The 22,127-nt window shown below is 48.8% G+C and overlaps 11 protein-coding genes across 11 annotated transcripts; 7 read left to right on the top strand and 4 right to left on the bottom strand.

The window, feature by feature from the left end:
• Positions 1-208: 208 nt before the first annotated feature.
• On the top strand, positions 209-1,068 carry BKA55DRAFT_591123 (P-loop containing nucleoside triphosphate hydrolase protein; the record flags this gene model as incomplete). The annotated part of the gene is made up of 2 exons (XM_046195192.1): positions 209-365; positions 419-1,068. The coding sequence occupies 2 exons, from the start codon at positions 209-211 to the stop codon at positions 1,066-1,068; spliced, it is 807 nt and encodes a 268-aa protein (XP_046052748.1).
• Positions 1,069-1,721: 653 nt separating this feature from the next.
• BKA55DRAFT_504344 (ER lumen protein retaining receptor-domain-containing protein) lies at positions 1,722-2,854 on the bottom strand (the record flags this gene model as incomplete). Its single annotated transcript, XM_046187083.1, has 3 exons — positions 1,722-2,384; positions 2,432-2,785; positions 2,840-2,854. 3 exons carry the CDS (start codon positions 2,852-2,854, stop codon positions 1,722-1,724), a joined length of 1,032 nt encoding a protein of 343 aa, XP_046052747.1.
• An 858-nt stretch (positions 2,855-3,712) lies between these two features.
• BKA55DRAFT_535884 (LicD family-domain-containing protein) lies at positions 3,713-4,828 on the top strand (the record flags this gene model as incomplete). The annotated part of the gene is made up of 5 exons (XM_046189751.1): positions 3,713-3,845; positions 3,929-3,938; positions 4,006-4,174; positions 4,237-4,542; positions 4,595-4,828. The coding sequence occupies 5 exons, from the start codon at positions 3,713-3,715 to the stop codon at positions 4,826-4,828; spliced, it is 852 nt and encodes a 283-aa protein (XP_046052746.1).
• A 318-nt stretch (positions 4,829-5,146) lies between these two features.
• BKA55DRAFT_271071 (uncharacterized protein) lies at positions 5,147-7,596 on the top strand. Its single transcript, XM_046185471.1, has 5 exons — positions 5,147-5,354; positions 5,414-5,462; positions 5,514-6,960; positions 7,009-7,179; positions 7,230-7,596. Exons 1-5 carry the CDS (start codon positions 5,345-5,347, stop codon positions 7,467-7,469), a joined length of 1,917 nt encoding a protein of 638 aa, XP_046052745.1. The 5' UTR covers positions 5,147-5,344; the 3' UTR covers positions 7,470-7,596.
• Positions 7,527-8,229, bottom strand: BKA55DRAFT_535882 (HSP20-like chaperone; the record flags this gene model as incomplete). The annotated part of the gene is made up of 3 exons (XM_046189750.1): positions 7,527-7,877; positions 7,926-8,128; positions 8,217-8,229. 3 exons carry the CDS (start codon positions 8,227-8,229, stop codon positions 7,527-7,529), a joined length of 567 nt encoding a protein of 188 aa, XP_046052744.1.
• Positions 8,230-8,445: 216 nt separating this feature from the next.
• Positions 8,446-9,788, top strand: BKA55DRAFT_559904 (CDK-activating kinase assembly factor MAT1-domain-containing protein). The gene has a single exon (XM_046192035.1). It carries the CDS (start codon positions 8,539-8,541, stop codon positions 9,628-9,630), a length of 1,092 nt encoding a protein of 363 aa, XP_046052743.1. The 5' UTR covers positions 8,446-8,538; the 3' UTR covers positions 9,631-9,788.
• A 303-nt stretch (positions 9,789-10,091) lies between these two features.
• BKA55DRAFT_686442 (ANTH domain-containing protein) lies at positions 10,092-12,250 on the bottom strand (the record flags this gene model as incomplete). Its single annotated transcript, XM_046198939.1, has 5 exons — positions 10,092-11,368; positions 11,432-11,543; positions 11,593-11,783; positions 11,839-12,076; positions 12,203-12,250. The coding sequence occupies 5 exons, from the start codon at positions 12,248-12,250 to the stop codon at positions 10,092-10,094; spliced, it is 1,866 nt and encodes a 621-aa protein (XP_046052742.1).
• Positions 12,251-14,147: 1,897 nt separating this feature from the next.
• Positions 14,148-16,237, top strand: BKA55DRAFT_559901 (uncharacterized protein). Its single transcript, XM_046192034.1, has 5 exons — positions 14,148-14,428; positions 14,477-14,755; positions 14,806-15,246; positions 15,297-15,520; positions 15,570-16,237. Exons 1-5 carry the CDS (start codon positions 14,184-14,186, stop codon positions 16,175-16,177), a joined length of 1,797 nt encoding a protein of 598 aa, XP_046052741.1. The 5' UTR covers positions 14,148-14,183; the 3' UTR covers positions 16,178-16,237.
• Positions 16,238-16,356: 119 nt separating this feature from the next.
• On the top strand, positions 16,357-18,011 carry BKA55DRAFT_559897 (uncharacterized protein). The gene is made up of 2 exons (XM_046192033.1): positions 16,357-17,062; positions 17,123-18,011. The coding sequence occupies exons 1-2, from the start codon at positions 16,405-16,407 to the stop codon at positions 17,755-17,757; spliced, it is 1,293 nt and encodes a 430-aa protein (XP_046052740.1). The 5' UTR covers positions 16,357-16,404; the 3' UTR covers positions 17,758-18,011.
• Positions 18,012-18,150: 139 nt separating this feature from the next.
• On the bottom strand, positions 18,151-19,931 carry BKA55DRAFT_637131 (major facilitator superfamily domain-containing protein; the record flags this gene model as incomplete). The annotated part of the gene is made up of 3 exons (XM_046197049.1): positions 19,086-19,931; positions 18,367-19,038; positions 18,151-18,317 (listed from the first exon to the last, which is right to left on the bottom strand). The coding sequence occupies exons 1-3, from the start codon at positions 19,744-19,746 to the stop codon at positions 18,151-18,153; spliced, it is 1,500 nt and encodes a 499-aa protein (XP_046052739.1). The 5' UTR covers positions 19,747-19,931.
• A 226-nt stretch (positions 19,932-20,157) lies between these two features.
• On the top strand, positions 20,158-21,640 carry BKA55DRAFT_559895 (ASST-domain-containing protein). The gene has a single exon (XM_046192032.1). The coding sequence runs from the start codon at positions 20,301-20,303 to the stop codon at positions 21,495-21,497; it is 1,197 nt and encodes a 398-aa protein (XP_046052738.1). The 5' UTR covers positions 20,158-20,300; the 3' UTR covers positions 21,498-21,640.
• The last annotated feature ends 487 nt before the right edge of the window (positions 21,641-22,127 follow it).

Below are 22,127 nucleotides of genomic sequence, written 5' to 3'. Positions count from 1 at the left end.
TCTCCCCGCGCCATCTCCGAAGTATCGTCCCATCGACCCTCAACAAGAAATTAAACCTCGAACGACTTTTTGGATCCGCACCTACAACCTTGTTTTTATTTTTATTTATCGCATAGAAGCGCAGCTTTTTTTGTTCTTTTGATCTACCGCCACAAGTTCCTCAATTGTTTAAACTCGCGACGGCCTCAATCGTTACAGGTCGCCTAGAATGAACCTGAACAAGGCCGCTCGAGTCATTCTCTTTGGTGCACCTGGCGTTGGTAAAGGGACCCAGAGCGAGCGATTGCTCGCTCGCTTTCCTCAGCTCAATCAGATTAGTACTGGTGATCTCTTGCGTCGAAATGTCAAGGATAGAACACCCCTCGGTTGGTTCCCCCCCTCAATTGGAACATTTAGGCGAATGCTAATAATGGGACAGGCATTAAGGTCGAGAATACGATGAAGGCGGGCGGACTTGTTGCTGATGATCTTATTTTGCGACTTATCTCCAACGAGTTCTTCACTCGCGGGTGGCTTGCTAAGAATGGAGGTCCAAACGTCATGACTCTTTCTTCTGAAGCGACAGCGATGGAGGCTTCTTTCAATAGCGCTGCTTCTGATCCATTCATCAACGCACCCTTCCTCGACGGCCACCGTCCTTCCAAGGCCTCCAACGATCCATCCGCTTCATTCATCCTCGATGGCTTCCCGCGAACAGCTTCCCAAGCCGGTCCTCTCGACAAGCTCATTCCAATCAATCTCGTCGTCTCCCTCAAGACCCCTGTGTCCGTTATTCTCGAGCGAATCCTCGGACGCTGGGTTCACGAACCTTCTGGCCGAGTCTACAACACCAGCTTCAATGCGCCTCGAGTCCCCGGCATCGACGACATCACCGGCGAGCCATTGATCCAGCGCCCTGATGATTCTGAAGAAGTCTACAGAGCACGATACAAGAAATTCCAAGAGACGAGCGAGCCTGTTCTGAACCATTATGCCCAGAAGGGCGTCCTCGTCGAAATTGAGGGCATGAGCAGCGATGAAATCACACCTAAGCTATTTGCAGAGTTTGAGAAGCGCTTCGTCCATTGATGGAAATACCCTACGTTTATGTTATTACTAGTATATGACTTTTTCTTTTCCATTCGTTAAGGTTTAGCTTTGTTATTTGTTATACTACAGGAGTTCTTCGCGGCTTGGGATGCTGCTGATGGGAGTTGCAAAAAGACGGGACTGGAAAGATTCCTTGTCATATGGCGCGAATTGTTGGGAGCTGTTGTTCGTCCTTGAAGGACATGGTGGCGATGGTGGAAAGGGATGGGATTGTCTCAACACAACTGCACGGGGTTTGAGCGCAGGAATGGGCATGGTTTTGCCTGAATGATATCCACACATCGACCCCTTCTTTTGATTCATATCGCAAATGTGACATGCATGATCTTGAAGTGACCTGAATTCCAATTCATCCCGGCTTGAGATTGGCGTTGTGAGAATTCCGCTATGTGTACATAAATTTGACCCAGGAATACCCCTAGAAACATCGCTGGCGCGTCGTGGCCAGAATCACTCTCCCTCTCTTCTATCATGGCTCCATGCATCGCATCGCATCAAACGTTGCACTAAAATGGCAAAATAGTAGACCTTTCAAGACATTCCAAATAAACAATCCGTCATACTCCGTCCGAGTTCATACCCGGGTTCGTAAAAGTGATGTAAGTTGTAGTTTGGCGTGGAAGCTTGGTATCTTAATCGCGCCAGCCCTCGCCGCCTTGAAGACCGCTGGGTTGGCCTTCTGTTTGTCCAGGTCGTAGCGGTGTCTGCTCATCGTCGTCATCGTCGAGTGCTCGCGCAAGCTCATCGGGGTCTTGCATCTTGGCGTCAGGGTCCACTGGGCCACCAAACTCGTCCTGATCGCGGTTGTGTTGGTCCTGCTCGAGAACGCCATCATCGGCACTGACTGAGATACCACGAGCTCCCCACTTGGGGCGAGTTCCTCGTCGGCCACCTTGCTCATCTTCAAAGCCACCAGGACCGCTTTCCTCGTCATCATCGTTGTTCTCGAAGCGCTTTCCGAAGATTCGGCGGAGGAGCCAACCGCGGGACATATCATCGGCGTCGACAATGCCGCCACCTCGAAGCTTGACGCGCTGGCGAGTGTAGTAAACCCAAGCAAAGTCGATGTATAGGGCAGTCTGGATGATGCCGAAGATGACGGAGACGGTGTTGGGCTTCTTGCCGGAGATCTCGAATTCGCGGATGAACCAGTTGACGCAGTAGAGAGCGCGGTAGGAACCGAGAGCGACGAGGTAGAAGGAGTCGATAACGGTGGGGACGGTTGTTTGTCGAAGGAGGAGAAGCTGGGGAAGAACGCAAACGGACTCGAGAATCTGGGAGAACACCCACATCCACTAGAAGTTGTTAGTGATGTTGAGGTTGCTGGGGAACAGTAACATACAGGTCGGAAACCCTTGTGGCTCTCAAAGATGAGCATGACGAACGGGGAGAGGACAAATGAGCCACCGAGGATGATGGCGCCAATCTTCCAAGCAATCTCACGCTCACGCGATCGAGGGTAGATCCATTGCATAATAGCAAGGATGTAGATAGACGAGATGATGTAGAAGATCTTGAACACGATGTTCCATGGTACCGTCTCGATGAAGAGGTCGAGGTATCGGGTGCAGAAGACGAGGGCGTAGAGGATCTGGGTGATGAGGGAGACGCCCTCAGCGCTCCGGTTTCGATGGATAGCGAAGATGAGGATGCATTTGGAGAGGGCGTGGGACAAGTCGCCCAGGACACGGAAGAGCTATGGTACTGTCAGTTTGTCGGTTTGATAATGCATGATGTTTCGCAGACGTACGTTCCACGCGCCCATTGTCAAGGGCGGGAAGGGGAGGTATCGGCCGTTGGTGTGTTTGCGGTAAACGATTTAAGAGAAAGAGAACACGAGATGCGAGGTGGAATTGTTGGTTGATGGGAGGGGTTGAAGATGACAAGTTGCCGGGTATAAGGTAAGGCTAGTGGAGGTTGAAGATTGAGGGAGCTTAGGCAGCTGAGCTTCAGCTTGGCGATGCGATGGACGGAGGAGGAGGTGGAGACGAGCAGTCTAGACTGGGCAACCTTAAACGTGTCTGGGGCATTTGAGCTTGCGTCAGTGTCAGCGACAGAATTTACAAGGCATGAAGATGCATTTCAAGCCACATCTATACCCAATTCCGGACACGTACGCCTCATTAATGATAGAAATGAAGTTATCATGTATATAAATTGTTGTGATGTATTTGACAGATAGACATCTTATCGATATGATTTGAACCGTGATAACGCTGACCTAACACCGGATGTGCTGGAATTAGGGGTCGGATAGCATGGAACATCAAACAACTGTTTGTACGCTCACTGAATCGTGCAGACTGTAATCTAGTCATTTTCCACACCAAGAAGCACGCTCTTTGCATCTTTTTGTATTCTCGTGATCATAACAGTCGTTAATGCTTCGATTTAAGTAATCCCTTACTGGCTTTAGCTACAGTGGCTCTCTCAACGTCATTGCCGCACGTCCCCTTTTAAGTTACGAGGCAGCCTACGAGCGAGCGAGACTCTACCCCTGCAGATCTCTAGAAACACCACCACACAAGTCCACGTAACCAACCTAACTGACTATACGCGTTGACCATTGGATCTTAACGAACGCGCAGCGCCGTATTCCAGGCAGAGAGAATACGGATATAACATGAGAGTATCGGCATTCATTGCCGTTGCCTTGGGTTGGATCACCAGCGCTAGTGCCTTTGGAGTCCCTGACGTCCTGCAAAAGATTGAACAGAAACTCCCAACCAGAGAAGCCCCTCCACCGAAATACTTTAGTAAGTTCACTTTTGGACCTTACGCCCAATGGAATTGGCCATCGTATCCTAAACGAGAAGGTCTTTGACTAACGAACTTGCAGGGGAAGCATCGTGAGTTACCAACCAACAACCAACATCCATCACAACGCCACACAGAAACTAATAAGGGCTCGCTCAGACAATATCCCCACTATGATCTGAGATATTTTGGTGAAGCTCTCGAGCCACAGATTCAGAATGCAGGCATCAAAGTCCTCATGCAGACATACCTAGCCACATTTCGAGATCTGGGAGTCCAGACCTGGTTAATGCATGGCTCCCTTCTCGGTTGGTGGTGGGGAAAGAAGGTAAGAATACGGATATCCATATCTCACATGTCTAGACCCCTCTCTAACCGAAGGATTCTCAGGTCATGCCATGGGACCTTGACGCCGATGTCTCAGTTACTGAGGCAGACATGTATTTCCTCGCTGCCTATTATAACATGACCATCTACTACTACCAGTACGATGGTTGTCCGAATGGGTGCTTCTTTCAGTTGGAGATCAACCCATATCATAAATATCGCGAGAGGGATGATTATATGAACTTCATTGATGCTCGGTGGATTGACATGCAGAATGGCCTGTTTATTGACATCACTGCGGCGAGGTACGACCCTGGGCATGAGATGGGTGATGGGGTTATGTACGACAAGCATGACCATGAGTTCAAGGTGCGTATACATGGCAATGATCGTTGCCTTGTGCTAAAGCTTCATGTGACAGGACAAGTACATCTTTCCTCTATTAGATACCACGTTTGAGGGCGTTCAAGTCAAGATTCCGTACAGGTACAAGGAGATCCTGGCTTCGGAATACGGCAAGGGAGCATTGTCAAAGACTGATTACCATGAGTATGATCTTCCAATGCAACGTATATGCGTGTCCATAAGAACTGACAAGGAATTAATTAGTCACCGGTTCGATACAGAGAAGATGCAGTGGGTTCCTATGAATTAACTGCAACCTATTATCACGTACATAGGACTGAGGGATGTTTAAAAGGCGTTCGGATCTGTTGAGACAGGAAAGGCATGTCAAGGATAGACTGGAAAGGAACATAGAATACTAATGATACCCGGCTGATGACGGCTGGCCGTCTAACAAAAGTCTTGGGTCTCTGTTTACTTGGTTATTGACTTGGGCCATTCCTCCAGTTATGACCGGAGGAGCTTGATGCACGGACTACATATTTATAATTGACAACAAACTACTGAATAATTGATATCTTGTCCATATTTCGGGTTTCTGGATACCCATTGGTCAACATGGGCCGTCAGTCAATTAATTGCTTTGATGCCCCGCGGCACCTAGAACGCGTCTCCCCCACGCGTCATAAGCATATCCAAACATTACTCCATCAACATCACATTTAAAAACATCCAAGCGCAACATCGCAACCGTATTCGACCTACATACCGAGCCTAGACAAGATTTGATGCACAAAGAAAAGTATAGTCACAATTTTGTTCCGCAATGGCCACAGGTATGTCTACAGCGGAGCCCAACAGCAAATAGCAGATAGGTCGCTAATACAATGAATAGGCCAGCAGCGCCGCGCTGATCGGCTGAATGAGCGTCTACGAGGTGCCCAGTATGAGTTCCCTCCGAAATGCTCAAGGTATTTGTGCTAATGCGACTCAAGGCGTGCGAACATTGAAGACGACTCCTTCAACCTCGACATCGGCGGCCTTAACATAGCTGGCTCGACTCCCGCCGCGCCTGCACCCGCACCTCCCATATCTTCAGCGCGCCGAACACCAAATACTTCTGCTAAGAGAAGAAGATTGGAAAACGAACAGCCGCCGTCTGGACAAGCGCAAGGAAGCGCACGAAGACGATTGCCTCGATCGAGAGACCCTTACGATTTGCCAGAAGAATCTAAGGAATCTGGCGCGCAGGATACGACAGGTGAATCGAGAGAGGAGGAAGAGCCGAGTCTTGATGTTGTAGAGGAGCCAGAACCTGAAGCGGAGGACGAGGTCGAAGCGGAACCACAGCCAGAATCAGAATTACCGAGTCCAGAAGTCGAAGCGCCAGACGAGAACGAAGCTGAAGTTGAGTTACCGACTCTACCGACCGATGATGCTTCCGGACAACCAACGGAACGACGGCCGAGTCGCAGATCACTGGAAAAGATTGCGCAAGATGTTGCCAATAAGCGACAGGATGTGCGCATGAGCGAGGCCCTATCGTCAACGACACGATTACACACAACGCTACTACAAGAGGAAGATGCGCCGCCTTCTTCATCCCCGCTGGTACGCAAGGTTCGACGGAGTGAGGGTCCCGCGATAATTCGGTCGAGATTATCTCAGAGAAGACCCTCGAGACTTGCTGAGCGAGATGACGATGAGGATGAACTTTCGCCAAATCGACCGGATTACGCCCCTGCGGACGATGAACGATCGGATGACGAGCGCACAGAAGAAGCAGAACCTGAAGAGGAGCAGACTGAAGAGGAGCCCGCGGCAGAGGAGGAGGCACAAGAGGAAGAAGAGGCAGTAGCGGAAGCTATCGATGCAGTCGAAGCGGCCAAAGCTATTGGGAGAAAACGACCTCGAAGAAGTCTTCCATCTCAATCACCTGTCGCACAGCCCAAGGAACAAGCAGAGGAAGAAGAGCAAGAAGAACCAGCAGCGAAACGACGCCGCGGACGACCATCGAGAAGCCCCGCGACACAGAAACAACCTGCTACCAGACCAAAAGTTGCCTCCAAAACAAAGTCACGGACACAAGAAAAACCACTTCCCAAGCAGGTCCGCAAAACGAAACAAGCCGCCAAAGAGCGCCGAGTCAGCGATGGATCAGCTATCGAGGTCACAGTGCAGCGCTTTGTCAACGTCAAGAAGTTCATCAAAGGCGACGATGAAGAAGATCAACTTGCGGCGGATTTGCCTTTTACAACCACTGGGGTGACAGCAGTGGATGTCTTTGCACAAGCATGCTTGGAAGTCATCGATAGTACGGTAGCGAGGCTCTTCGAGACGCTGCAGAATACCGAGGAGAAGGACAAGAAGAAAGAATGTCGGATCAAGATACGGGCACTTGAGGCATACAAGGAGGAGCTCACGTCTCGGTTATTACAATTGGTGAGTTGTTTACGGTCTGCGGTGGAGAGATTGAGGCTAACAAACTAGTCAATTCACCTCATGGATTGGCAATCACTACGGAGACGCGTTCGTCTGGTACAGCGGGAGAAGCTCTCCTTGCGAGAAGAAATATTGCGTCTCAAAGCAGAGAGGGAACAGGTCGCGCTCAAGATGGATGCTGTACGCATCAAACACGAAGAAGACACCAAAGAGTCAAAAGTGAGTTGCCCATAACTCTTCTTTGATGCAACACCAGCTAAGCTTTTCAGTATCGGCTCGATACCTCAGCTATAATGCATGACATAGACATGGCAGTCGAACGGGGACGAGACGCCCCTGAACTCTCACGCGCCCAAGAGAAAAAGGCCGATCTGGCCAACCTCGAGCTTCTCGTCGCACGCATCACAGACGAAGCAAGCTCATCGAGCTCCGCAGGCGGTATGCTCCAACAAGTCAAGATGTTCAACGCTTTTCTCGAGCGCGCAGCAATTGCTCTAGAAACGAGATGAAGTACCACGAAATGAAATGTCCTTTAACTTCTCAATTGGGATTCGTCATAAGTACTTTTAGTTGATCTTGGCCTTGCTAAAGTCCATCTCAGGATGCTGCTCCTGGAACTTCTTGAGGATATCCGCCTTCTGCTGCTCATCTGAGCTGGGCAGGCCCTTCTCCTTCTGCTGCTGGTCGAACATCATCTTCTCGACCATACCGCGGGTCTCACCATCGAGATCTGAAAGCTTGGAGTTGTCGGGCTGAATCTTGGTCACGTCGATCTTGGGAGCGGAGGTAACAACGTGCGCCCACCATTCCATCTTGTTAACCTTGTCGAGGTGGATCTCAACTGTCTTGGTACCGTCTGAGTTGGTGCTGAGTGTCCATGTAGAGTCGTCAACGTGGACGGCGTGGGGGAGATCGCCCTGTTGTGGGTTAGTTGGCGTATGAGATATGGCTTGAGTTGTGTGTACCTGGATGATTGGATCCTGGCCCTTGATACCCGCCTGTAGGCTCTGCTTCTTGATAGTAATGACGAGATCCCTCGACTTGAGGTTTCCGGGCACATTGAAAGTGATGTCGAGTTCTGAAATGGTCTGAGTCCACTTGTAGGGAAGAGCAGCCTGCTCCTCGGCCTCCTTTGCTGTAGCAGCAGCGGTCTCAGCGAGTGTAGGTTCTGTTGAAGTCAGTGCCTAAGAAGCTTATAATCGACAACGAAACTGTCTATATACACCCATAGAGTCTGCTTTGAGAATAGTACTCACCGTTATCAGCCATGTTGATGTTTTTGAAGTGGTTGTGATATGTTCCGAGGGGAGAAATCGATGGAAGCTGTTGGTTATGAGAGAAGGCTGACAATTCATGGAGGGGCAGCTAAAAGGTGGGGCCATCTTTTGCTGAGCTTTGGCCAATAGGAAACTCCCCGGCAAGCCGCTTATCCCTGTCTGTTCAGCCGCGCAGAACCAACATTTGATAGGCACTGATTAATCACTTCTTGACCATAACAAAGCAATTCCTTTCTTTTTCCTTTTCTCGACAACCTCACTCCTCCACTCAAACTCACAGTCAGTGCTATTGACAGACAAAATGTCTCGCGCAGGCGTCTCAATACGCCACGCCACAGATCTCAACGCGCCTCCACCGCCAGACCAAGACGAGACATGTCCCGTATGCAAGACAACACGCTACTTCAACCGTGACATGGAATTCCGTATCAATCCAGAGTGCTACCACCGCATGTGCAAGACATGTGTCGAGCGAATCTTCAAAGACGGGCCCAACCAATGTCCCTACGCCGGCTGCCACAAGACCCTTCGTCTTCGCGGTTTCAAGACTGCTTTCTTCGCGGATCTTGCTGTGGAGCGCGAGGTCGACATTCGGAGACGTGTTGCGGCGGTCTTTAACAAGGTTGAAGAGGACTTTGAGACATTGGATGCATATAATGAGTACCTGGAGATGGTGGAGTGTTTGACGTGTGATCTCGTTTATGGAACGGATGAGCAGAGGAGGAAAGCTGAGGCGCAGCTTGGCGAGTGGGAGGCGAAACATAAGCAGGACATTGAGCGAAACAGACGCCTTGCACGTGAAACAGACGATGCCCGCCAGCGCCGCATCGCAGCAGAGGAGGAAGAAGCTCGACAGCGACGATTGCTGGAACGACAAGAAGAACTCGAAGAAAAAGCCAACGCCAAGCGCTTCCGCGAAGAAATGCTCGACTCCCTACAAAGCGCAGAAATGGGCCGCGCAACAGAAGCAATGGATAAGATCATGCTCAAGAAACGAGGACACACCAAACGCGACGCAGCACTCGGCGCAGCAGGAAGCAGCGGTCTCTCTATCAGAGGACTGCGCGAGAAGAAGGCAGCCGTTGTTGAAAACAAGCCCTACGATCCGTACGGCGGCGTGCGCGTCATGCCAGAGCGCGTGGACCTTTCGCCGGAGAAACTAGCGACGTATTCTAACGAATGGGTCGAGATCACAAGGACGAAGCCCGAGTTCAAGGCTGGAGGGTATAGTCCTGATGAGTATCTCACGCGAGCTTTGTTCGAAGCTTTCTCGGGACTGGGAGTGTTTGTGGATGAGGAGAAGGTTGAGAAGAGTGTTGCTACGGCGGGGGCGAAAGAAGCTGCTGTGACGGGAGATACGGGGGGTAGAATGGACGTCGATGATCCATTCTAGTAGATGATTTCGTCGTTTAACTGGGCATAGCTATGGAGTTTCGGAGTTTGGGAAAACATGCAAGGAACATGACGGACCTGGAGTTTTTAAGATGGTAAAAATGACACGATACCATGGCTACAGAGAATATACACCAGACACAGTGAATACAGAGACTTAGTTGATGATAATTGTATTTTTGTATGACTACTACTATATTGATCCAAAAGGAAAATCACCAGGAGAGGATTGAAGGGCAATTTCAGAAGGATACTGAATCCCCCTGGGTGCTCATCCTGTAGCCTTGCAATCCTCTTTTCGATCTCATCCCCCGAAAACGCCTCGCTTACTATATGGAAAGAGAGGCTGTTACAGCCAAGAAATGGAAACAAAAGGGCGCTGGGAAGAACGCGATGCGAGTTATGTGTTGATTTAAGCTTGTAAGATATGATGAGTTTCTTGGAACAGCAGTTCCGATACTCTTATTGTTGCCAAGGAGTCTGTTGAGCTGGACGAGGGAATACAGGTACTGTTGGGAGTTGATCGAGGCCTCCTCCGATAGGCTGCTGGTTAGCTTGCCACCCCATCCCTGTGTTGTGGTTGACAAAGGCGCCGTTTCGGAAGGGATTGGTTGTACCGGTTGGTTGAGGGGCGAGAGCGGCGCCAGCTGTTTGCGGACGTTGTTCTTGGGTTGGCGCTGGCAACATGGAGTTGCGCGCGAAGGGGTTCGTGCCGGTTGGTGTAGGCTGTAAAGCAGGTTGTTGCTGTGGCTGTTGAGGGGATGGTGATTGGAAAGGCGAGTTTGAAGCTTGGGCAAAAGGAGAAGTGTTTTGCTGTGGTGATGTTCGAGCGAATGGGTTTGTAGATTGGCGGTTTAGAGCGGGTGTTGTAGCAGATGATGGAAGGCCTGTTTGCTGGGCCATAAGCATAGACTGACGGAAGGGGTTGGTGCTTCCTGTTTGCATCGGTTGAAGACCCTGAGGCGATCCGTTCTGAACAGGCTGTTGGACTTGAGGGACAGCGTTGGGAAAGCTGGCCATTGAATCCTGAGGGATTGGTGCGAGTGGGCTTGGCTGAAAGCCTTGTTGTTGGGGCGTGAATCCTCCGAAACCAGCCCCGGTGAAGTCTGGCTGTAGTTGGATCTGAGGTTGCGGTTGCATGAACCCAGTTTGCTGAGGCTGTTGGAATGGACTGTTGGAGGCGAAACCAGTAGGCTGAGCGGCAAACCCGTTCTGTTGAAACGGCAAGCCAGTTGGCTGCTGCTGGAAAGCTTGTTGTTGAGGCTGAGGGTTCATGCTCATCGGAGTCTGGTTCTGTTCGATAGAGTCAAAGAAGTCGATCAGATCGGGATCAGGACCCTTGTTGGCTTGTGGTTTCGATTTGGGTGCTCTGTTACCGCTCGAAGACGCCGTGATCTTGGGAAAGGGGTTGTTGGACGCTGGTTCGGGGAAATCGGTGCTCTTCTTCTTGCTGAGACCTCCTTGCTTCGAGCTTGAGCCTCCACCAATCTTCTTCACATCCTGCTCAGCCAGATATTGTCTTCGATGGACCTCAAAATCGGGATCATGAAGATATTCCTCCAACTGGCGTCCAAGATTAACAGGAGCGTGCTTGAGCTTGGGTACCTCGACTCGAGTGTGGTGTTCGTGCTGACGAGCTACGCTCAGATATTGGACGACGTAATCTGTTTGCTTCGTGAATTTCCGATAAATGGCCATAGCACGCTCGGCATCCACCTTTGACATTTCGAAAAAGTTACCTAAGGGGATTAGAACGTAAGTCAAAGTGGCGGGCTGAGACAGAGGGGGAGGGGCAAACATACCGAGAATGCTAATGAGTCCTTGGTTCAGAACTTGGAAAAGTGCCAACAGATCCAAGACAAGCAGTCGGAAAACAGTTATAGTGATCTCATTCTCTGGCTCGTTCTCCATCACCTGAGGTTGTTAGTGCTCGAGATTCTGACTCCTAGTGGTCCTAACTTACGTCGCATTTCAACAAAGCCTCAAGCTGATGTTGAACAATCTCCGTCTCTCGTAACAATCCCTTCTCAACTGAAAGCTTCTCGAGTCTTGACTCAGAAGCGCGCACCCAATCCGTCTTCGTTTTCTCGTATGCGCGAGCTCGCTCAGCTAAGTAGTGGGCATAATGTCGGATGTTTCGTCCTTGGATTTGTGCTGCCAATTTGTCAGTCCCCATGCCCAGACTTCTTTCGGCTTGTGTGGAATGTACCGTCTGTAAAGCTGCTAATGGCTAGCACATTGCGATGTGTCGCAAGGAAGGCGAGCGTGACATCAGGAGATCCCTCTCGGATCATCAGGTGAACAGTAATTAGACTTTTGAAGACGACGGTCCATGTTGAATCGCGGAGACGGTATGTGAGAGCGCGAAAGACCTCGCCGACGCCAGCTTCGCCGGAATGGGTAGCTACGAGGATATGTTCGATGTATTTTGTCTTTGGGGGAGCATTCTATAGCAATCCAATCAGCACCGAGTCGAACGTTGAATACAGCGCCCATTGAGAAGAACAGTTGGGCTCATGATTGCCGCTGATATTAGGCTCATCAAGAGCGCGCCGCCAAGACTGCACACGTACCTTGATCTTCGTTGCGCCCTTAACGGACTTTTCGAAGGAGCTTGACATGATTCCAATAGAAGCTCGGGAGCTATATCGAGCTTATGATCTTCGGGCGATGGAGGGACAAAAAGTTCAGACGACGGACGTTGCAACGAGCGACGGGGTACGGTGACAGATGATGGCCGGGGATCCGGGGGAATCGAAACGAGGATGACGATAAGAGCAGCAGCAGTAGAAGACGGGTCGAGCGTGTCGTGTCGCTTCAAACTCACCAGCGCAAAAAAGATCTTGAAGAGTCTTGAACGAAGAAAGAAAGATTGACCGAGAGAGACAACGAGACAGTGTCCGCATCCGCGCCGGGGGACGTGGACGATTCTGGGGCGTGGCAGGACAAGGGGAGGGGTGTGTGTTGTTCGGGTTGGCGTTGACTTGAGGTTGGGCTTTGGTGGTTGTAGGACAAGAAGGTGGAGATTCTGAGAGGTGGATGATAGGGAAGTACCTGCGTCGCCCAGCGACATTGGGTCGTCTCACGATGTACCCTCCAAACTCGTGTCCTCCGGAAAGGTGGTTGACTCCGATATGGGCGGGCGCTACTCTTCCACTGTAATTCCAGGGGACGCTACTGATGTCGTCACCATGGATTCTTTCGTCTTTTCATTTCAAGGGACTTGATTGCGCCAAGATAGCTCCACTGCAGAGATGGTGATATTCCATGAAGTCGAAGAAATCCGGGGACGTCTTGTCTGAGGGGAATGCAAATTGAGGCATCGTTGGGTAGCACAAACACAGTTTGCTCGTGGCTGTTTGCATGCGTGTTTGGGTGCTTGTGCGATAATCTTTTCGCTTCTTCACGTCTCACCAAAACTCATTTCACCTGATACAGCTCTAGACAAGGGACGGCACATTCACTTGTCAAAAACAGCAGGTCGCGAAGCACAAGGTTTGTTATTGCGATTAAAATACAAAATACAATTCAATTCAACTCGTAGAATATATATATGCGAAACCTCACTTGAGGCTCGCTCTCCAGTTCCCTCAATCGCAAGAAACCTACCTATCAAACGGTTCAATTTCTGCACGCCAAGTTTCCCCAGCAGCGCGAACCACAAGAATCCTCTCTTTCATTCATAATAAGTCAGAGCTTTTTTCCATCGCGTCCGATGCTTGTAACAAGGTCTGTGTCGAACGCCCATTTCATGGTACCAACCTCACCTCGCCACGAAACCGCTTAAGCTGCCCCGAGAGGCAGAGGGTTTCGAGGTCCGGAGAGGAGGCACTGCATCATATTAAACACGCGGTTCTCATCATCTGCAAAATAAATGTTAGCGACGTGTCAAAATGCAGCTGTTTGTGCGTTGGTGAGGACTTACGGTTATTTGAATGAAGAGGGTCATAAGGAGAAAAGAAAAAGAAGAAGAGAAGGAACGCGATCCGCGCAAAATTTAAAGGTCCCGTAGTGGGGTGCTTGGCCGTGGCTGATCTTCGGCTGTTTTCCCACCTTGCCTCTCACTTTGTCCGCCCTGGCCACCCTAGACCTTGCTGCATAACACGAGAGCCAAACAGATTCTGTACTTGGCGTATTCCAGACAATATCGGGGGGAAACATGGTATCCTATACTAATCTTATGATAGCCCCATTGGCTTCTCTTTTTACTTCACCTCAGCCTCAAGAATATCAAGCTCTTAACGTAATCTTTCTTCTCACTTGAGCCTGTATGAGTTTCCACGACTCAATCAATCCCCAACCTGTTAGCCGTGCTCGAGCTCTCCACGGACTGGCAAATCTGCACGCATCCAGAACCCACGAATACTAAAAGTAAATCTTCTGGTAGAACATTTTCAGAACTCGCAAGGTCGTGGTCGAGATGTCACTTACATCTGAGTAGCTTCCACGTGATCGTTCTAGCACGCCATATCTACTGATAAGGCACGATAGGCCATTGAACTCCTTATCTATGTCCAAAATGTGTTTCCTGCATGCAGATCTTTGGTCATTAATATGCCTCCTATACGATCTGGTAGAGCTTCAAAAGCATGTGATCTGTGTCGCAAATACAAAACTCGCTGTTACCCTTCTGGCAGCTCCAATGGAACTTGTTTGCGCTGCAAGACCTTATCTCAACGATGCTCCTTAGACTTTCATAATGACCTTCGACACTCGGTGCAACCACCCATACATCAAGAAAGAGACAATCGACTTGTAAATCCAGTCGTTCAAGGTCGAAGAAGCTCAGTCGATGATAGGTTTGTATTATCGCAGATATGACGAGTTATCATTGACGGTCCGTGTAGATTAGAAAGACTCGAGCGAACAGTCAGCGCTTTAGTCGATAAGCTTGATTCGAAACTTGACGAAATTGCTGGCTCGTCTAATCAAGATAAAACTTCACTCGTGGAGGTACCAGTGCCTTCTGCAGAGCTTGACCCGGCTCCGGTGTTTTTAATACGAGATGCAGCAACCGATGCAGGAGTTCACTCGCCTGAGCAAGCGATTGCGCAAACAGGACCTCAATCAGACGCTATATCAACAGGTCTTGTCTCATTATCAACAGCCCATTCACTCTTAGGACTGTAAGCTATCACTCTTTTCGGCTGGCTACTGAATAACTGACAAGTTTCAGATTCCATCTTCACTATGGCAGATGGGTCAGATTTCCAGAAGACATCCCAACAGACAGACTCCTCTTACAAGTCCGAAAATCTCCATTGCTATTATGCAGCATCTTCTTAATATCAGTCCGGCACATGACCCAGGATTTGGCAGATCAGCTCGCCCCCAGGCTTTTCGAGGAATCGAAGCGCCTCATCACAACATCGTTACTGGAGGTTCCGCAGACTTTAGAGTTCTTTCAGGCTGTACTTATACTAAGCCTCTGGTCGACGACTATAGGCCAAGTTCCCTTGAGTATTGACAGTTGGTTACTTACGGGCTATGCAATTCAGCAAGCACTCGCGAGCCCTCACTTTATGCAAGTTATCCGCCCAGGCTCGCCTCAGCATGTTGATGACTCGCATATGGACGCTTGGTGCTTGTGGAATCACCTTTGTGTCGCTCATCTTCAGTAGGTCGTTGAAGGATCTTCTCAAGAGACATCTGTTGACTATGGCACAGGTACTGCGTCGGGACTCGCAGGCATTCGCTACTGACTCAAGCACAAGTTGACCAATGTGTCAATTTCGTCAAGTCTAATGAGGTAAATAACTACGAAGCGAGGATGGGAGCAGAAGTTCAACTGTACTGGATTATCTACAACAAGTGTGGAGTTGCCCAGATTGACCTTGCTGGAACCAAACTCGCTCTTCAAGCATGGCAACAGGATTGGATGCTCCTTTTCAGTCAGTTTCTCCTCAAATATCAATATCAACGCTAACGAATCATATTCAGATGAGCCCAGATCGCAATTTCTGCAAATGGGCTTCCACTTCGCTCACCTGCTGGCTCATTGTCAGTCCCTCAAGTCACCCAAATCAGTTATGCACAGTTCTGTTCTCAAAGAAATGATCAAGCATTCAAGAATCATCATCAATCTCGCCATCGACACAACAGACGATCGTACTCGTCACTTGACGGACCATATCTATCACATCCTCAGCTTCTCCGCACTGACATTATGTCGCATCGTTCATACCTACGAGGCAAAGCTCCGGGCAGCAAATTATGATACTGCCGAGTTGGATAATCTTGTCTTCAAGCTTATCAACTGGTTCAAGACGATTGGGCTACCTTGTCACGCTGCGCATATCCTCGGTGATATCGTCTATGCACAGTTTCAAAAACTTCGACCTGACTTCCAGCCAACAACACCCATTGTTTCCGGTACTCTACCTGATAACCCCGGTGTTATCTATAGCGCAGAAGAGTTGTCATTACCACCTGATCTTTCATTCTTATATCCTAACTTTATCGGCTCCGAAATGTTTGATGCAGATGGTGGGTTGGAATCGTGGCCGGAATGGGCTCAGGTACATTCAGATACAGACGCTTCTGTGTAACAATATTTATCTAATTCTATCAACACTCTTCAATACCTTCTATTTATTCATCAAAAGAAATTGTAGCCTGTCGACACTAACCTGGACGTACTCCTGTCGACCAACAGGCAGCAGCCAACAAGTGACTCACGGATATTTTCCGCTCCGTTCCGCGATCAATTTCTGCTCTTTGAATCCATCATGATTACCATTCTCCTCTTCCCACGCATCACAAACTCACCACTAAAATGGACCGACTAGCCCCAGAGATCATATCTAATATCATTTCACACCTTGTACCATATGAGTATTTCTCGCCAGCTAAATTCTACGACGAAACCAGACCTCCAATACGCTGTCTCGCACATCTAGCAGCACTATGTCGCCATTGGCAACCTCTCATTGAAGAAGCATCATTTCGTGAGCTCAAGTTGACCTCAGAGTCGGTCTCTTATGCAATTGAGAACGGCATTCTCACCCCCAGGCGTCTTTCGTATATTCGTCGGCTCGATTACTCGTTTCCATCACCAGATGAAGCATCTCCTCCAACAGTAAGCCCCGAAACTGACTCGGGTTTTCTGCCTCTTCTACAGTTACTCGCTCAAATACCTTTGCAAGAGGAGCCGCTCGTCGAACTCCTCGTTACTATTCCTTCCGCATTTCTCAGAGGACCCAAATATCTGAGTAAACTGGAAGACCACGTCCAGGACAATTTCGAGAGCATCAACACATGTCTCCCAGAAGTGCCCATGATACGACATTTGTTCTTCAGCGATGGTTTTGACCGCTTTTTCTATTCTCCACGCTCTATCTGCTTAATAGCGGGTACGATGTCGCGTCTGAGATCACTTGCTCTGAGTCTGACGTCTGGAAGAAGATCGAATGATTCAGTAAACGAGAGAAATGGTAAGTCTAGCTAAACTATACCTAAGATGTTGGACTTTTCTCACATAAAATACTCGTTAGACCTTGGACGGTCGTTGCATGGTTTGCCTTCATCAATTCATCAGTTCGACCTCGATTACTCTGTGAGACCATCCTTGCCGAAAGATGCCCTGGCTCCTGTCGGCGCAGAAGAAGATATTTTGAGTCGAGAGCTATACCGATTCTCACAAAGAGAGGGACTGAAAGATTTCTCCTTTGAGGGGAGCATCGAACCTACTATCTTCTGGCCATCAGAGTCAGATACAGCTGAAGACCCTTACTGGCCAAGCCTCAAAGCTTTCGTCCTCACTCCACATGATATCTCACCCTCAGGGAGGCGGCTCCTTGTCCATAAACCCTGGCGATCAGCAGATAACGCCACCGATTGGCGTCGTATGTATCCCGTTGACGATGTGGTGAACGAATATTTTGTGGCGGCGGCGCGATGTGTATCTCGCATGCCAAAGGCGGAATATCTCTCTATAGAGCTCAAAGACTCGTGGTACACGAATCTTGTTTTCTGCACCGGGTATCCTGACGACCCTGAGGAGCCGATTTTGAGACTCTCAGGAGGAGGAGGCCCCAAGATCTTTGAGGAGACTGAGCAGGAATGGCGGAAGACGGTGGGCATTCACAACTTGGAGTTTTCTATGGAGGTTGATGAGGAGCAGAGCTAGGCATAAAAATCCGGGTGTAGTCGGAGGCTGAATGTGAATATTCGCAAGGTTAATTGACTCTGTTGGGCATCTCACTGTTGGATCTTGCTGAAGATGTATCAAGCAGCTCCTATTAACTCACGGTCATAACTCAAATACATAGCCACGCTAGAGGGTAGCAGAAAACCTAGGACTAAATTCCTGAGTAATAAAAGGGGTTAAATAAAATTAGGATACTTTAGGGTAGTTTATAATAAACTTAGTACACTGTTTGATTAGTTTATTTTATTACCTTAATGTAATATCTTAAGTCTTGTGACACCAAGAGGCCACGACAGGTACGACAAGGCATAATGAACGGTCTGCAAAAGTATAACCTAGATTAATTATACTATAACACAAGAAATGATGTTTTTAAATCTCACTCCTAGTCTCCTCTGAAGCAACTTGAAACTTTGCCTCAACACCAGCATCGCCATTGTCGAAGAGTCGGTACAGCAACTTCCAGATCAGAATAACAACTGCAGCAGCAATAGCACAACCAGAAGCAATACTCAGACCGCGCGTATATCGAGGGGCATCTAGTTGCAATTAGTTTGAGACTTGGTACAGAGAGGGCTTTGTGCATACCTTCAGTTCTGAAAAGTTGGTTACCAGGAAAGTTGGCAAGCTGGATACTCATCACATAAGCAGCCAGGGCAACAGGCCTCTTGTAATCCTGCATCTTAGTCGTAAGCCATGCAGCGCTGATAGCTTGAACACAGCCCATTCCCATTTGTGTCCAGACAACGCCGCCATACAAAGTCCACTTGGAAACGCTATCGGGTGCAAGGGCTAGCCAAAGCAGACCAGCAGCCCCCCAGAGATAGCCAAGGGCGATGTGGAATCCACGCTCGCGGAAGTGATCACTGCTGAACGCCAAAGTCACAGACCAGACCAAGGCACAGACACTACCAACGGAGTTGAGGCCATTGGCTTGAAGGGATGTGAAGCCCAAAGACTTGATGATGGAGGGTGCGTATGTGTTCATCGGGGAGATCATGACCATGGAGAGAAGGCCAGCAACGAGATGTCCGTACAGCCTCCAATCAGTGAAGGTATCGACAATATGTGACAGCAGAACTGGTTGGCCGTATCGGAGGGCTTTGGTAGGATCGTTGCGGATGACACGGGTGACAATAATGGATGCTTCGCGCTCGGTGAAGATGTTAAAAGATCTGCCAAAGAAGGTCTTTGGTTTCGCGGCGTTGTGGGGGAAGTATAGGTATGCGAGGACTCCGAGGAAGCAGGTCAAGACACCCTCTGCTGTCTATTAGTTTTGAGTCATGGATAAGAAGTGTATTACTTACCAATTAGGAACAGCCATTGCCATCCATGAAGTCCACCTCTTCCACGAAGTGAAAGAAGACCAATAGACAAAGGCCCACCAAGAGCACCAGCAAAGCTGTTTGATGCCCAGAAGATGGCATACCTCAAAGCAAGCTCTTGATTGGTATAATATCGCGAGATGTAAAGAGCAAAACCTGGGATGTAACCACCCTCAAGTGCACCAATGAAGAATCGAGCTGCACACAAACCGTGTGCATTCTTCAAAAAGATTTGAGACCAGGTAGCAATGCCCCAGAGGAACATGGTGATGGGAAGGAATCTCTCTGGTCCCATGTACTTGCTGATCATGTTGAAGGGCAGTTCTGTAACGATGAAACCGACTGTGAAGAGAGTTTGCGCAAGGTTAATGTCCGAGTTATCGACGTTGATGTCAGTTCGAAGTGTATCTGTCAGGGCATTGCCGATGTTGGTACGATCGAATTGAAGAAAGCAGAAACAAAGGACAATGAAGGGCAGAATGAAGAAGTCAACTTTGAGTAATGCTCTTCTGGTTTCTCCAGATTCAATGGTAAGGGTAGGATCGTAACCTGGAACATGAATGGCTTCATCTTGAATAACATCGCCATCATGCTCCGAAGTCTTGGAATGAACCGGCTGACTCTTTTCAGAAAAGGAACTCATTGTAACGAGGAGTTAAACCCAATACAATAATCTTGGAACTCGAGGCAATTGTGGTTTCTAACATGATGATATCGAACGTTGTTATAGTCTATATACTACTTCCCTGCCAAAGCAATAATGATGTCCTGATAAGCGATATGCCCAGATCTGTATGGTGTTGAAGATACCATGGCGACGATAATGGCGTGCTGAATTGAGTTAACCTATTGGAAGACTTGATAAGATGAGATGGCGCCGGCGGTGATAAGAAGAGACCGTCGGATCGTTATCAGCCGGCGGCATCCCGGCGGCATCCCGACGGTAAGCCTGCGGGATGCCGTAGGGTTGACGTTTTCGCAATATCACGCCAATATTTATTTTAAAGATATCATTTCACAATAGGAGAGCTGTATACAAGTACAGATGAAAGTCCGGAGTGTTAAGTATTGTTTTCGAACTGGATAAGCCATCAAACAAGCCAACCTCTCTTAACAGTGTATTGAAACTATCACCAACCAAGACCCAAGCACCAACAACTACCATCAACACGAAGCCAAAAGCTTCAAGCTTTAGCTATGGAACAAAACACACTAAAAAGACGTGGCGTTGGCCTCACAGGTGTCGACAAGGATAAGTCCTTCGGCGGCTACACCCTTTTCTGCCCCCTGACCAGCGACATAGCTCACCTTGTCGACATTGACGGCAAAGAAGTTCACTCATGGAAACTCCCGGGAAGAATCGGTCGTCATGCTAGAATTCTGCCCAATGGAAACCTTGCTGTCAATACCCTTCGAACAACTGAGCTTACCACCAAAGACGGAGGACCATTTCCATTTCCTTTCTTCAACAAATATGGTGGAGGTGTCATGAGTGAGCTTGACCCAGATGGAAAAGTGGTTCGTCAGTTCACGGATGACTTGGGTCATCATGATCAGTATCATTATGGCGATGGTCGCTTTTTGTATACGGGTCTTGAGGCTCTGTCTCCTGAGGACTCGGCCAAAGTTATCGGCGGTGTCCCGGGCAGCGAGATCGACGGTATCACTTATGCCGACACCATCAATGAAGTTGACGAGAACGGCAATCTTGTCTGGCAATGGAAAGTCTCAGAGCGACTTCCACGAGACGAATACCCGCTCCAACCTCACTACACGCGAGAGCATTATCCACTCATCAACTCAGTAATCCCCATGCGCGACGGCAAACATATTCTCGCATCTCTCAGATCAGTATCAGCCGTCATAATCATCGAGAGATCTACCGGCGACATTGTCTGGAAACTCGGTCCAGAAATTCTTGCTCAACAACATAACGCCACTGAACTTGACAACGGCAACATTCTCATCTTTGACAATGGCGCTTTCCGCAACGGCGAATCTATCACCTACACCCGCGCCATCCAAGTTGACAGACAGACCAAGAAGATCGTCTGGGAATATCGTGATCGCTCACAGATGCACAACTTCTTCACACCCTTTATGGGTAGTGCGCAAAGGTTGGCGAACGGAAACACATTACTCTGTGAAAGTGCTTTTGGGCGGTTATTTGAAGTCACCCAGGATGGATATGTTTGCTGGGAATTTATCAACCCGCATTTTGCGCCGTATCCTGATCAAGCTACTGCCAAGATATTCCCTGGGGAGTCGAATGCGCTCTTTAGAGCGTATAGGTATTCTTTGGAGGAGATTCCCTGGCTGAAGAAGAAGTTGGCAGGTACTGATGGAGAAGGGCAGGCTTCAGGAATGTTGGGGAGCATATGTAAGCAGCAATAACTTATAAGTATGTAGGACTATGTGCAAGAGTTGATAGAAATATTAGCACACTATTACAGCTCAGTCTCTCATCAAACATAGCCATGTTCTGAGACAAACATGGAATGGTCTATAGAATGCTCGCCATCGGCTGTACTGTTCTGTTCTGCATCGGATCGGATCTGGGGCAGCAATAGAATGGGTTCCGATGAATGTGGGGTAGACTACTGTACCCCACACACCGCACCTCGGTTGAGCCGAGAGAATTGAAGCTTGTCTTTACTCCCCCACATCATCTCCGTAAATGATCTTCCTGCGAACTGAACCATTCACTACCAACTTATTAAATCATGTACCTCACTATTTTGATGGTCTGTGGAGTTTAAAATGCGCTTAAAAGGCTTTGGGGAAAAGCTAAACGTTGTAACTCGGAGACCTAGACCAACTCCTCGGAGGTCCCTTGGAAGTAAGCCACAAGCAGCAGTTCTACTGGTAGTTCCATTTGTCGTATGGACTGCTATCCTCTCCCACACTGCATGTCATTATTGAGAAAGTTGCAGGATATATAGCTTGGACAACATTAGAATCACAAATAGAGGTTCTGCACTTGACAGAGGTCATAATGGATATGCTCATCACACGATGCCATAC

This window comes from Fusarium redolens (genome assembly GCF_020744475.1).
Source record: "Fusarium redolens strain MPI-CAGE-AT-0023 chromosome Unknown BKA55scaffold_4, whole genome shotgun sequence".
Taxonomy (NCBI): domain Eukaryota; kingdom Fungi; phylum Ascomycota; class Sordariomycetes; order Hypocreales; family Nectriaceae; genus Fusarium; species Fusarium redolens.
The sequence above is the reverse complement of the archived record's forward strand: the minus strand, read 5'-3'. Positions and strand labels throughout refer to the sequence as shown.

Excerpts from the sequence above, each read along its gene's own strand:
- BKA55DRAFT_271071 (XM_046185471.1), top strand. Across the intron at positions 6,961-7,008 it reads CGTCTCGGTTATTACAATTG|TCAATTCACCTCATGGATTG; the intron begins GTGAGTTGTTTA and ends CTAACAAACTAG. Across the intron at positions 7,180-7,229 it reads AAGACACCAAAGAGTCAAAA|TATCGGCTCGATACCTCAGC; the intron begins GTGAGTTGCCCA and ends TAAGCTTTTCAG.
- BKA55DRAFT_559904 (XM_046192035.1), top strand. The coding sequence starts at position 8,539 with ATGTCTCGCGCAGGCGTCTCAATACGCCACGCCACAGATCTCAACGCG.
- BKA55DRAFT_559901 (XM_046192034.1), top strand. The coding sequence starts at position 14,184 with ATGCCTCCTATACGATCTGGTAGAGCTTCAAAAGCATGTGATCTGTGT. Across the intron at positions 15,247-15,296 it reads CTTTGTGTCGCTCATCTTCA|GTACTGCGTCGGGACTCGCA; the intron begins GTAGGTCGTTGA and ends ACTATGGCACAG. Across the intron at positions 15,521-15,569 it reads GGATTGGATGCTCCTTTTCA|ATGAGCCCAGATCGCAATTT; the intron begins GTCAGTTTCTCC and ends AATCATATTCAG.
- BKA55DRAFT_559897 (XM_046192033.1), top strand. The coding sequence starts at position 16,405 with ATGGACCGACTAGCCCCAGAGATCATATCTAATATCATTTCACACCTT. Across the intron at positions 17,063-17,122 it reads TTCAGTAAACGAGAGAAATG|ACCTTGGACGGTCGTTGCAT; the intron begins GTAAGTCTAGCT and ends AATACTCGTTAG.
- BKA55DRAFT_559895 (XM_046192032.1), top strand. The coding sequence starts at position 20,301 with ATGGAACAAAACACACTAAAAAGACGTGGCGTTGGCCTCACAGGTGTC.